General features: G+C 34.4%; 1 protein-coding gene across 1 annotated transcript in view; it reads right to left on the reverse strand.

The window, feature by feature from the left end:
• SNTG2 (syntrophin, gamma 2) overlaps window positions 1-13,376 on the reverse strand; it is a 302,322-nt gene that overhangs the window by 135,946 nt on the left and 153,000 nt on the right. Inside the window, exons 3-4 of the mRNA XM_010566720.1 lie at window positions 11,988-12,044; window positions 11,835-11,892 (exon numbers count right to left, since the gene is read on the reverse strand). Coding sequence (XP_010565022.1) covers window positions 11,835-11,892; window positions 11,988-12,044 — 115 coding nt within the window. The remainder of the gene's footprint in view (window positions 1-11,834; window positions 11,893-11,987; window positions 12,045-13,376) is intronic.

The raw sequence follows: 13,376 nt of genomic DNA on the forward strand, positions 1-13,376 counted from the left end.
GCTCTGTGGTGATAGTAAAGCTGAGAGCAAAAATCTGGACTTTGTATTTTAATTAGGAATTGCCTAATTTCACTTTCTGCTTCCCTTCTCTTCCCCACTGGCATATAATTCAAAATAGTTTTATAGCTCTTATTTATTTTTTTACTTCCCCAAGATTACTGCAATACTAAGAAGCTACACAGACAGAAGCTAAACGTAGAGAGGCAAGTAGAGGACAAACATACATATCTATAAAATCAAGAGACATTACGTGACATAATATTGCCAAGAAAAAGAGGAAAAAACTGTATCTAAACACCGTAAGTTCTGATCTTACACCACTATAAAATCAAACTGGGTATTAAACCTTTTACCATATCATGATATGTAGCTGCATCAGATTCCAAAAAACTAGACAGGATTTGGTTGGCTGAATACTTGGATAAGAAACCCATAAAATAACGGCTGCTGCAAAAAGTGATGTTTTCCGAGTCAGTAAGTTTTGCTCAAGACATGAATTCATTGTTAAACTAATGCCTTACCACGAGTGTAAGTAAAAGTATACTTCCAGAGGACACTATGCTATTTGAGATGCAACTGGAATAAGTTATGCAGAATTTGAGACGATTTATCACTTTTTTACGGTGATAGAAATGTTTGTGTCAATAGTTCAGCCAAATTCCATGCTAGCTTGTGACATTCATCTCTGACTTTATTTCACTGAAAATACCACTCTTGTGTTTTTCATAATTTCCTAGAAACTACTGTTAAATAAATTGATATTATTTACCGGAAAAGAAACAGCTTTTGCTTTGAGGAAGAGAAAGGCACTTAACTCCTAACAACTGCACATGTTTCTTGAAAAGACCAATTTACAAAGTGTACTGTAGACTCCCTCGTATTTTGGGTATACATGAGTACCGCTACTACTATCAAAAGGACATTGAGAAGGATCTAGGGGTCCTGGTGGACAACTTGCTGGCCATCAGTCAACAATGTGGTCTCATAAACAGCATCCTGGTCTGCATAAGGAGGAGTGTTGTCAGCAGGTGGAGGGAGGTGATCCTTCCCCTCTACTCAGCACTGGTGAGGACTGCCTGCAGTGCTGAGTCCAGTTCAAGAACCAGTACAAGAAAGATGTGGTCTTACTGGAGCAAGTACAGTGAAAAGCCACAGAGAAGAAGGAACTGGAGCACCTTTCATATGAGGAGAGGCTGAGAGAGCTGGGACTGTTCAGCCTCAAGGAGGGAAGGGTCAGGAGGATCTTCTCAATGTGCATAAAGACCTGACAGAAGGCGATGAAGAAGAGGGAACCAGACTTTTCTCAGTGGTGTCCACTGACAGAACAAGAAGCAATGAGCACTAGTTGAAACACATGAAATTTCATTTGAACACAAGAAAACACTTTTTTCTGTGAGGGCAACTGAGCACTGGCACAGGTTGCCCAGAGAGGCTGTGGAGTCTCCACCCTTGGAGATATTCAAAAGCCATCTGGACATGGTCCTGCGCAACTGGCTTAGTGGCCCTGCTTGAGCAAGGGGGTTGGGCCAGATGACCTCCAGAGGTCTCTCCCCAACCTCAACCATCCTGTGATTTGCAAAGGTGCATACAGGAATATATTTAATATGCTTATATATTTTAGCATATTTGTTCAAAATAGCACTAAGTTGAAATAACAGTAACCTATTAAGGAAGTATTTGTTGTAAACAAAGATATTCTGAATGAAAACAGGATTTAGTTTTACAGTTTAATTCTCAGATGTTGACTTATCTCATGAGAATTATCCTTCATACTCTATGCAACCTATCTCAGTTTCTGGATCTTTTTCCTGAGAGAAACCTGGGCTTTGATTTTCTAATTCCCATTGCTTTGAGAGCAACAATGATACGGGAACGGAATTCACAGAAAAGGATAAACATCATGAGGAGCAAAGAATCACAGACTGGGAGTAGACAGATTTTCTTAGAAGTTTTGAGTAGAACTTGCCAGGGAAATTAAGAAGAATAATTACACATGGATAGCAGAATCCCATCTGGAAAAAGGTAACTAAGTCAGATTCCACTGCAAAAAAACCCTGAAGTGATGGACACTTCTAACCATATATACACGTCCTATTTTTAGTGTCATATCTAGTATTGTGTTGTAACAAAACATGATTTTCTCTGTTCCATTATTGTTGTCATTTTTCTTATCTTCCACTTTATCTCTCCATACCTGTTTATCTTTGTGATTTCTCACCTCTCTCTCTCCATTAATTTTCAGTGTGAGTGTCCCTTATGGGCAGTTCTCTCACCTCATTCTTCACTCTATTCTCAAATGATCAGCAAGTATATTATTATTTCTGGAATTATGACCATCTTATGAGATTTTTTTTAAACAGAATTAGCTTAACCTGGAGATTTTAAAGTCAGTAATAAAGCACACTGAAAACACAGGACATGAATTGCTAAAACTTTTAATTTTTTTTTTTTAAATTAAATGTTTTAATTCTAAAGAAATCAGAAAATATTGAACACAAAAAATGTTACAGAGCTGAATCTGTTTTGAGGATAGGTTTGATATGGAGGTTTGATACTGGCTTTCCTCCTTCACCTTCTTCTTTTAGATGACCTCAGCAAAAAAATAGGTTTTCAGAACATACTGCTCACTAGAATCTTCTGCTGATAAAACTGTTTTTCTGTCAGTGGCTAGCATTGAATCCAACTTGAGAGGAAAACTACTGTAACAACAAAATTCTAATATTTTTCACTGCAAACTATTAATGGGCTAAACTTAGCTTTAGTACAAACAAATATAGCTTTATATTTTATATACGCCAAAAAGTAAAATGAGGAAGATGTATAAGGGCAATTAGCAATCCCAAGAGCATACCAATGGGCATTAAGGAACCTTAAACTTAAACAAAAAATCCTTTTATTCCCTGCCTTGAAGGCACATGATATTACAACAGTCTTCTGAGGCCAATTCCAAAATACCATTTTGCTATATTGCCTAATAATTCAGAGATCCTATGTTATAGACAAAATTTGCCAGTTTTTTTTCTGACCTGGTGGGGACAATGGCTGCATATATACCAAAACTGAGAAGACAGAATCTGGAAAAGTCATGGGCCTGACACTATTTTTAAATAAATATGCTTTGAAAGACAGTATGGAAAAAAGTTTTAAAGTTCAGTTTTATTTATACCCATCTAACTCTAGCAGTAACTAAAGCAAAAATTATTAGAAGTCTTTTGGACGGTTTTCTGATTGCAAACAGGTTTGTAACGTGAGCTGCAGTGCCAGTTTATCACATGATCTGTAAAAGATACCAGCATACACTGTGATTAAACAGACTGTAGACCTGCTTTAGGAAACAAGAGGAGAAAAATTCAGATGGCCTGAGTTTCCTGCAGAAGTCCAGGTATTTGTATGTCTCAATGCAAGATCCTTAAGCCAAAGCAAATGGCAATGTGATTCTTGTAGGCATTTCCAAACAAGTAACATTAGAGTATGAACTCAGTGAAGAAAACCTAGACACAACAGGTTAGTTCTTTAATTAAGGAAAGAGGCTTAATATAGCTCAGATTAGCTTGTAGACGTTGCAACAGAAAGAGCCCACAGGAATCGTTATCATCATAAATTCTTACCAGAGAAAAATACTTCCAGTTTTACATGCATTTAGAAAATCAGTTCTTCATCATTTGGTTCTGCCTTTATAGAAAGGTATCAATTCGCTAAGTAAGGAAACAGAATTGAAACATTAATAGTGTAAGGACTTTAAAATTTTGCCTTTTTAAGAAAAGTCATGACAACTAAGATGTGACTATAAGAAAAGCAAAGCAGTTTTTTTTTAAATGTATCTACAAAAAATTTGGAAGTGCTACATTACTACTGTCATTTATTACTTGGGATACTTGCCTAACCACAGCTAATAAATCCCTTGAGTTTGAAAATAAAAGTAAAAATACTCATGCAACTTGCATGGACAGAATGCATAAATATGTAGGAATAATTGAGAAACAAAAGCAATAGTTGTAACTATGAATAAGTTATATTTTGTTTAAAAAAAAAGCTCTACTAGCCAAGCATAGCTAACACTCCATTAAGAGTCAGAGAAAAGCTATTTAAAATTGCAAAAATGTGGTATTTCTAGGAATATGGTTAGTAGTGTTAGAAGCTGTAGCTTCCCTATGTGTATAATTAATCTAAACCTGATAATATTTTCAGAATTATTACAATATTTTTCAGGTAAAAATAGCTGTGCGCATTTTAAAATTAATTAATCAGTAGGTGAATAAATTGACAAAGAAATGTAGTACAATGTAAAGGAAGATTAATCTGATCACACAATTGCAATATTCTAAGGCATAAGGTTACCTCTAATAGACATCTGATTAATATCAGATGTAAAAGGCTTTCTGAGCTGAATAACATAATATAAAGTTAGACAAGTTATGAATAGGTAACATTATATAAGGAAATAAATTATAATCTGGCATCTTCAATCTTTTCTTCCAAAATATGTAACTAGGTTTCCATTAAATTCTATTATAGTATGCCAACAAGTTTTAAATGCTTTAGAGGTGATATGTGGAAAACAAACTTAGAGACTAAGGAGGAATGCCAAAAGTAGCAGAAATACATGCTTTAAATGAGTTACAAGAAAAAAAGAGATGCAGTTACTAAAATAGCCCACTAAGTCTTTCGTTTAGAAACCAGTAAGGGGAAGAACAGTGAAAAGACCAAAACCAGAACTTTTCTGAAATTGCTAAAGGATGTTATTATATTTCTCATATTATTCCACGTCACTGTCTCCAAGCAAAAGGGTCGTTACATTTGCTCTTTCCATCAGATATACCGTATGATTCCTGATTGCTTCAGCCCCAAAATAATCTGAATGAGTTTTAGTCTCATTTTAAATAGTATCTTTCAGTGCAATGGGAATCTTTGTTACAGTTAAAATATATTTTCTGTCTAGCCACTTGCTTCTCCAGTTTCTGTACCAAAGCACTGTGGTAGAAGCAAGATCCAAATGCAAAGTCCAAAACACCATCCATCCTCAGAGGGACTTCAGGCAGTTCTCTCCTGAACATATTATCTGAATGAAAACATACTATATAGTTCTCTGATTTCTCTGCATGGAATAATTATCATTAACCTTTTTATTCAACCTGGATTGTAGTGGTAACAAATTCAAATAGTAACTTCAAGTGCTATTTCATTAGATTTCTGCAGTTCATAAGGGAACTACATTGTCAATCAGAGGTAGGCGAATGGAAGAAAGAAGAGAAACTGTACAGGTCAGTGCCATCCTAAGGCTACAGTTTATTCACTCAACTGCTACCTGGAACAGATGATAACTAACACAATATAATGTATTTTTCATACCTTTCTCTATTTAGTTTAGAGTACAAGAATAATAAACATAATGTTATAGGTCCACTGAAATTACAAATAATGTTTTCCAGATTTTTTATCTACCTTCTTGTTTTCATAACCTGCAAAATGCACCTTCCAAAAAGAGTATTCACCATAAAACCCTATAGGACTGAAATACAATTTCCAGAAACATTTTTATATTTTAACATAGCTATTAAGCAAAACTAATTATCTTTTATTGAAAGTTGATCTTCTTCACACACATGAAGAAGAATTTCATCATTAATATACTCTTTGAATACTATTTCTTTGTACACTTAACAGGAAAGCATTATTCAGTATCAGGAACCTAATGCACACATTTTTAGACACACACACATATATATGTATGCATATATAAAGCCTCATTTTGGGAAAGTACATAAGCAACTGCCTAAATCTAGAGCTGGACAGCTAATTCCCTGGTTCTGTTTTTTAGCCAAACCAAAGGAATGAAAACAAATTTCAAATTGACCAAAAATGGGAATGCTTTGGTTTTCTCTGTAAGAATGAGTTCTGGATTCATCAAACTCTTAGATCCTATTAAAAAAAAATAACACAAATTCTACAACAAAACAAAATTTCTAAGTGAAACTTACAAATATTTCATCCCAAATTTTCTTCTGTTCATGAATTGTTTATGAATAATTTTAATGCATAAAAATTTGCATTGTAACAATGAAGACATTACTATCTTAAAAACATTTACTAGATCTGATTTTAAATATATGCCTGTTCAGTTAAATAAACACTTTAAAAATTAACTCTTTGCAACCTTCTACCCAAAGAATTCTTTTGGGTCAATAATTTAAGGCTCTTGCTTCAGCATTTAACCCTCCAAACAAATCCCCCTAATTGTTCTAGAACCTCAGCTGAAGAATTCATCTACCTGTATGCTTCTCACTAAACATACAATGACTGCTGTTTGTATCATTGGACCTTAGTAAGTTCTTAACTATTAGGTTGTATAAAAATACTTTCCTCAGTTGGGATCAAAGTACCTTCCTTTTACTTGTTGACCGATCTTTAACAGTTCATTAAGATGTCCTTTCTATTAAGAGGGCCTGCCTAGTCTCAACAAGGTAACAATAAAGAAAGAAATCCAAAATGCTAAGAATGTTCTTCTATGCCTTCTGAAAATAAATTTAGTGCTTGAGGTATAAGTCAAAGAGAGAGAACAGTGAGTAGATGCTACCTTCAGGTATCATTAGCTTTCCAGTAATAAAGAAAAATAACACTGGCAAAGATAATTAAAAATTAGTGATAGAAAATAGGAATAATCCTAAAAAAATATTGAAGAAATTTGTAAGTGATATTAGGAAACAATATACAAATATTAAACACCATCCAGCTTGAAATGTCTTACGTTCAAAGGAGGCCTGCCTGTTCAAAGATGGCCTTGTTTTCAGTCTTCACCTTCATTAGCATAAGGCATAATGCAAACTTTTGATCCATTCTGACTTCCTTATAAATGAAATACCTCCATTTGGGCTTAACTCATCCTTAATCTTGACCTTGCTGGCTCAGTGGAATGAATCATCAAGGCTGGTGAAGCAAAGGTGAGTACAGCTGTAGGGATGAAGAACATCAGCTACAAACACAACCATGCTGTGCAGCTGAACTGTAATCTCACATCATGCCCACCAACTTGTTCAGACTAGGCTTGGTTACCCTAGTTGTACCAGCCTTGTGGTTGACCAGAGTCAACACAGTAAAAAATACATACTATGGGGGAAGTATCACATATGCTTCCATACTAAACCATTTTTGCTTGGCATAGTAGAAGTGTAAGTGAAACTGTTAAAAGCCCTCATCAAACTGACACCATGTCCTCCAAACAGATGGTCCTGAATGCAGGCAGCCAGGATGTGATATTTGGGCACAGTCTGTGTTTGCAGAGCATATGGTTTTAAGCCAAGAATGTTTTAGTGGCTGAATGTCCCGAGTTCATTCCAATCCTGCCAAGGTATACAGCATCCCCAGTCAGAAATGGACTAAACACATAATAGAAGATTTTTCAATACAGCAAAATGTGAGTTATAAGTCATCTTTTATCACAGAAGGTGGCAAAATGCTTTCAAATTAAGGTTTTAACGAATTCTGGCTCTCAAGACAGGACCTTTTTTGAAACTGGCAAAATGCAAACGATCCTTATTCCACTGGGTTTTATGTAGTTTTATCTAACTATTTTCATCACACCCCAGTCAGCTGAACCCACTGTTCTGTTTCATTGTTGCTGCTTGTCTGACTCCACATGTTGTACCAGATATGAGCAGAGCTCACAGCAGTAGCCAGATTATTGCAGCAGGTCTCATGAAAATGGAAAGTTGCGTCAAGGTGACAAAATGTGATTGCTAACTTGATAATTCTGCAACACAAAACAGAAATTTGATTGCTTGATGTTTATACAATTAGAATTTCCAATACTATGTGCAGTAAGTCACTTGTATGTACGATGAGGTTAGATTTCAAAGTCCATTAGTTTTTACAGTCTCCACCCTTTAGATTTCACAAGTTCATAAAGACTCTTTAGTAATTAAAAATGGGAATAACAGAAAGAAAGATGTAAACACATGACAGCTCATACACTTTACCCATATATTGTGTCTAAGAATTCTTTAAAGTATACTTAACGAATCTGACAAAATTTCTTACTGATTCACTGTAGAAGGAAGCCTGACTGATCTGATTCCTTTCAAAGTTCAGGATATTCAGTTACACATCTCTGAGAACAGGAGTCTACATCTATTTGAGTGTGAAGCTACTGCAGTCTTTACCATAAATAAATTGTTAATACTAATTATAATACATATATAAAAATAATACACACCTAGAAGCTATTAGCCAATCACCATTGATCACACAATGATAGAGTGCAATCTACTCTATCTTAAACCAGTTTCAAAAGGAAAATACAGGAAAAGCAATACTGTATTAAATTACATTAAAAAAAAAACCTAGAGAAAGCATGAATCAGTCTTAGAAAATCTTACTGAGAAGCTTCAACATCAGTAGTATCTTTTCATAATCTGGGAGATTATTAGTAATGTTGCTAATATGCTGGGTCAACTGGATGATTTGATACATGGGTAGGAGAAAAAAATCCTTGCTTCGGAAGTGAAATAATTACCTAGGGGATTAAAATTACTCTGCAGCTAATTATATCACTTTGCTTTTGAATTTATAAATGTGTTTGCATTTATTTGTTCTCATTCTGTCTGGCACAGGACTTTTGTCCCTCTGACATTAACTCTAGAAAAGCTTTGGTGATATGAAAAAAATGTAACCTTTGTTAGAATGGAAGACAGAATCCAAAGAAAAATATAAAAGGCCTAGATGTGGTGATGAGTCATTGGCATTAGCAGAACTTGCTCTTACTTAAGACTGTTGAGGAGGGCATGTGCTCAGGAAGAACTCAGGACATTCCAGTAATACACTGGACATTAGTCTCCAGCATTGAATGATCACTTAATCTTGTCTTTCAGAAATGTAAAGCTATGCTTTTGAATTGAGTTTCTGCATATGTTTCAGTGAACTTGTTCAGGAAAGTCTTATTAAATGGAGTGATCTAGGATAACTTAATCTGAAAGTTATAAACACAGCGATCACAGCTGAGAGGTCTCTGAGCCAGTCAAAACTGTAAGAATAGTATTTATTACCACTGTTGCTACAGAAGTGCTTGCGTTAATAATGAAATCAAATCCAATTGACATGTTCACCCTCTCTCAACAACTGAAGTGCAAATGCCTTCAGCTGATGCTTAGGTCAATACCAGCAAAGTCACTTCTATATTTGAAAAATTTAAAGACTACAAAGATAGCTGACTAATTACATTATTTAGGATAGCACAAAGGTTGTACGGATGTAAAAAAGAAGCAACTGCTTTATTCTATTATACTTCTAGCTTTGGAACCATAAAATAGTACTGTAGCCAAACAAAGTAAGGTTGGAAATACAATTTGGCAGTGTTGTCATATAACGGGTATTAAATTGCACAAGAAATATCACAAGTTATCAGGCATTTTAGGAAATCAGTAATTTAGTCCGTAAGGAGAATTTTACTCATGTAAATTCAGATATTTTACTCAAGGACCCAAAATAGTAAAATCCCTCATAGTAAAATTCCTGATAAGAAATCCCTTTTTTATCAGGTAACTGATGTATTTTCAAATATTACTGCAAGATACAGCCTTTTTTTTTTTTAATTCAATATATTTGCTTGAATCAGTAACTAATCTCACTGCTTAACTCCAAGCAACCTTTGAAGCTAGCCTATCAGTTTCACCGTTATTAGTACCTTGTATAATCAAAGTCCATTGGTGATTTATTCACATTATCAACTTACAAATGTTCAGTCTAAAATTTAGTTTGAGATAAATCTGTATGAGTCTCATCTCTCCCTCATGCTTAACATTTCCTCTCATTATATACAACGCAAATATTTTTCTTGATCTCTTTTATACATAAATATATGTATATTTAAGTATGCATATGTGTGCATTCATATACATATATATATACATATATGGGGAGAAAGAATGCACATATTTTTAGAACACTGTTGTTATTTCCCTTAAATAATATTACCAATTGTTCCTTCTAACATTAAAGTACTGATTCGACACAGACTACTTTCTTCATACCTTGCCAGGTGTGTCAGTGTCTTCATGCCATTAATTGACTCAGCCAGGAACACTGCATATGGGCTTACTGTGATACAGCATTGCCTCTGGTTATAACCGCTACTCACTTTGAAGGTTCCTTGGACAGAATGTTACAAGATCTTAAAACAAGTATCTTCTGAAAAGAGATTTTCAAATTTGAGATAAACAGCTGACCCCATAAAATTGTTGTTGCACTTGTTACTCTGCAAATAATACAGTTCATGAAAAACTACCCACAGTGTACAAAACTCTGCATATAAGTATTTTACATACAAACTCACTACTAATCTTGATTGAAAGTCCTACATCCTAAGAGGGCAGGAGATAGCTTTTCTTGTTGGCGATTAATTTCCTGAATTATTTTCCTTAGACCTGAATGCTTATATTAATTCTATTATTATTATTATTATGTATTTATTTTCTTGGTATGGTTTATTATGATGTGTATTCAAGGAGCCTATTGTTGTTCCATATATAATAACACAATTGACATAGAAACACCTTCTCTTCCTCATTGCAGAAATAATATCATAAATATACTGAAATATATATAAGTACTGTAGATAGGAAACTTGAAACAGTCTTTCCAACAGGATACTGGCATGCCCAATCCATTCAATATTCACTAGGTATCAGCTGAAAACGGGTTACCAAGTTTCAGTATTACATTTCAAGCAAAATAAGGACCCCCTGAAGAAAATGCAGAGGAGAAAATCAAGCACAGTCTGCGATCTAGTAAAGCATGAGGCTGAACATGGTGCCAAGCAAATGTGCTTAATCTCCACTGCAGCAAAGCAGGAAGAGACACTGATGAGTTCAAAAGATCGTGTCACTGGCTCTCAGTTCTTTAAGGAGTAGGACTTGCACCGAGGGTCACAGTGCAGTGCTCTGTCTTTTCTTGCAGGAAAGGTTACATGAAATGGGTAGATTTATTCTAGAGAAGAGAGGAAACGCATCGAAGCTTATCACAGAAACACGACAAATCTTCAAATATGTAAAAGAATGCCTCAGCAAAGAAAAGAACAAACTACTCCCCATGTCCTTGTCCACCAGAGAAGAAAATATGACTTTGTTTTTGATCAGCTAAGACCCTTAGTTCACATTGCAAGGCACTGCCCACCACACGCAACGGTTCTACTTTTCCTTACTGAAGGGCCCCTTTGTTTTCCAGAGCAGTTCTCCAACTTGCCCAGATTAGTCCAAGGTCTGACACTGCCCCCAAAAGTTCCTTTTGCTAGATAAATGTCAATGTCATACTTAACTGGGACAGACCACACTGATTTAGATCTTGTGTTATCATCACCATAATAAACATTACAAATCACTCTCTGCTTGCAACTAGGCACAGTTAGTCATACCATATAGCAGTGAATTACTGTGTGGGGAAAAAAAATATGTCTGGTTTGTATTTTTTTATCCTCTGGGTTACTAAAGTTAAGTACATCAATAGATTTCCTATGTCATAGTTCTCTTTTCATAAGTAACTTTAAATATTTTGTTTACAACACAACTGTCTTGCTGCAGTAAAAAATATGTTTTCTGAATTTGTTACTTACCAGTAAACTTTCAAGTATGGGTCCTAAAGACTTGAAAAGATTCTAGATTTTAAATTCAACGCAAAGGCACATGGACTGTTTGGACATTTATAGAAAGGCTTAAAGATAGTGTGAGGCTAAAAGGATGAGCCATACATATGTTTTAATCCTCAGTTTAAAGAGCATTTAATTAAAAAAAAAAACCCACCATATATACTACAGTCCTATATAAGTAAATAACATAAATAAAAGTTACCTGCTTGGTCTTTAAATATTTTTGATATGACGACAGGCACTTTGTGCTCAGCACCACCCTGTAAAAGATGTGTATTAACCATGAGATCTCAATTAAGACTGAAGTAACTAGTTGTACTGAAAATTAAAAGAAGAATCGAGAAGTTATCCATACCTTTATGCTTAAGCCCAAGCCACCAACCGGTTGTCTACGAAGTGTAACAGTTCTGTGCTTTAAAAAATTGTAGAAAAAATAAATTTAGGTGAAAACACAATATCTGAATAAGCATAGATGATGTCTCTAAACTGTTTTTTTACTTTTCAAAAATCAATTCTCAAAGGTAGCCTAGAGTCTGACTGATCAAGTTCAGTCCTGAAATATCATTCAACACTGATTTATAGGCAGTTACTTAATTCCTTACCACAGAGAGCAGAACTTGTGTGTGAATTGTGCATGCAGACTTTTAATGTTTTTGTATCGCTGAAGTGATATTCTTCCTAAACAGAAGTTTTTACATGCTTTTGCTTTGTTTTGACGTGAGAAAACTATATGAAGAGCTTTGAGATGTGCATTTTCATAGCTATCATGTATGCACAGTATTCTTATTTTCCAGTCACAAATACCAGTTTTCTAATCCATATGTTCAGACCTATACCAATTTTTTGCAGCATATGCCAGAAGACTTTTAGTGATAGTCTGCTTCAAATGGTTATTTTCTTGCATTTCATGTTTAAGTGCATAAAGAAGATAAACATTTATCAATATTTTTCCACAGCAACCTATCATATGTTTAACAGTATGCTGAATTTGACATTTCATTAATGTGTAACTCCTGGTGCCTGACAACATAATAACAGCACTTCATCTGTTGACAATAATTATAGAGTTATGGGGAACTTTTTTGCAACATGCTGAACAGCACTGCATGGAATGCCATCTTTACAGTAATTCCTGAGCAAGTAAGATAATTTTTTTTCTTTTTCTGTACATCAGAAATTATATATGAGATTAATCCTACATGTATACTTGCTGATTAGTTATTTTTTTATTTCATTAATTCAGATAAACGTAAATTTTTATTTACGTAGTCAAGCCCATAATCTGATGTTATCAAGTTATTTTTAGCTTTTTTTCTAACACTCATCTTACTAGACATATGTTCATATTGACTCAGAGGAAAGGGTAACACAATAAATCATAAATTTCAGTCTCATTTTAGGAGGGTAAAATTAATCCATATGGCAAAAAAAAAGTTAAGAATACTTTCACACATTTTCAAAATTTCTCTCTTCTGTTCCCATGAACATTATACTACACCAGTCTGTACTAAAAATGGAAAACTATTATATTATGACACATGGTACCTGATTTATATCAAAAGGTTTATATGATTCAATTTCAGATGATATAATTCAGCTTTATTTAAATCTGTGATAATTCGAATTTTTTCAAAGATTCTTCTCTTCTTTTGAACTGCATCAAAACTTTTGATCAAAATTATCATATGCATGGACAAAGTTCAGATCCAACCTGAATTAGAATATGGCTCTACCTTTAAATTCA

This window comes from Haliaeetus leucocephalus, unplaced genomic scaffold (assembly GCF_000737465.1).
Source record: "Haliaeetus leucocephalus isolate CR32 unplaced genomic scaffold, Haliaeetus_leucocephalus-4.0 Scaffold217, whole genome shotgun sequence".
In the NCBI taxonomy this organism is placed as follows: Eukaryota; Metazoa; Chordata; class Aves; order Accipitriformes; family Accipitridae; genus Haliaeetus; species Haliaeetus leucocephalus.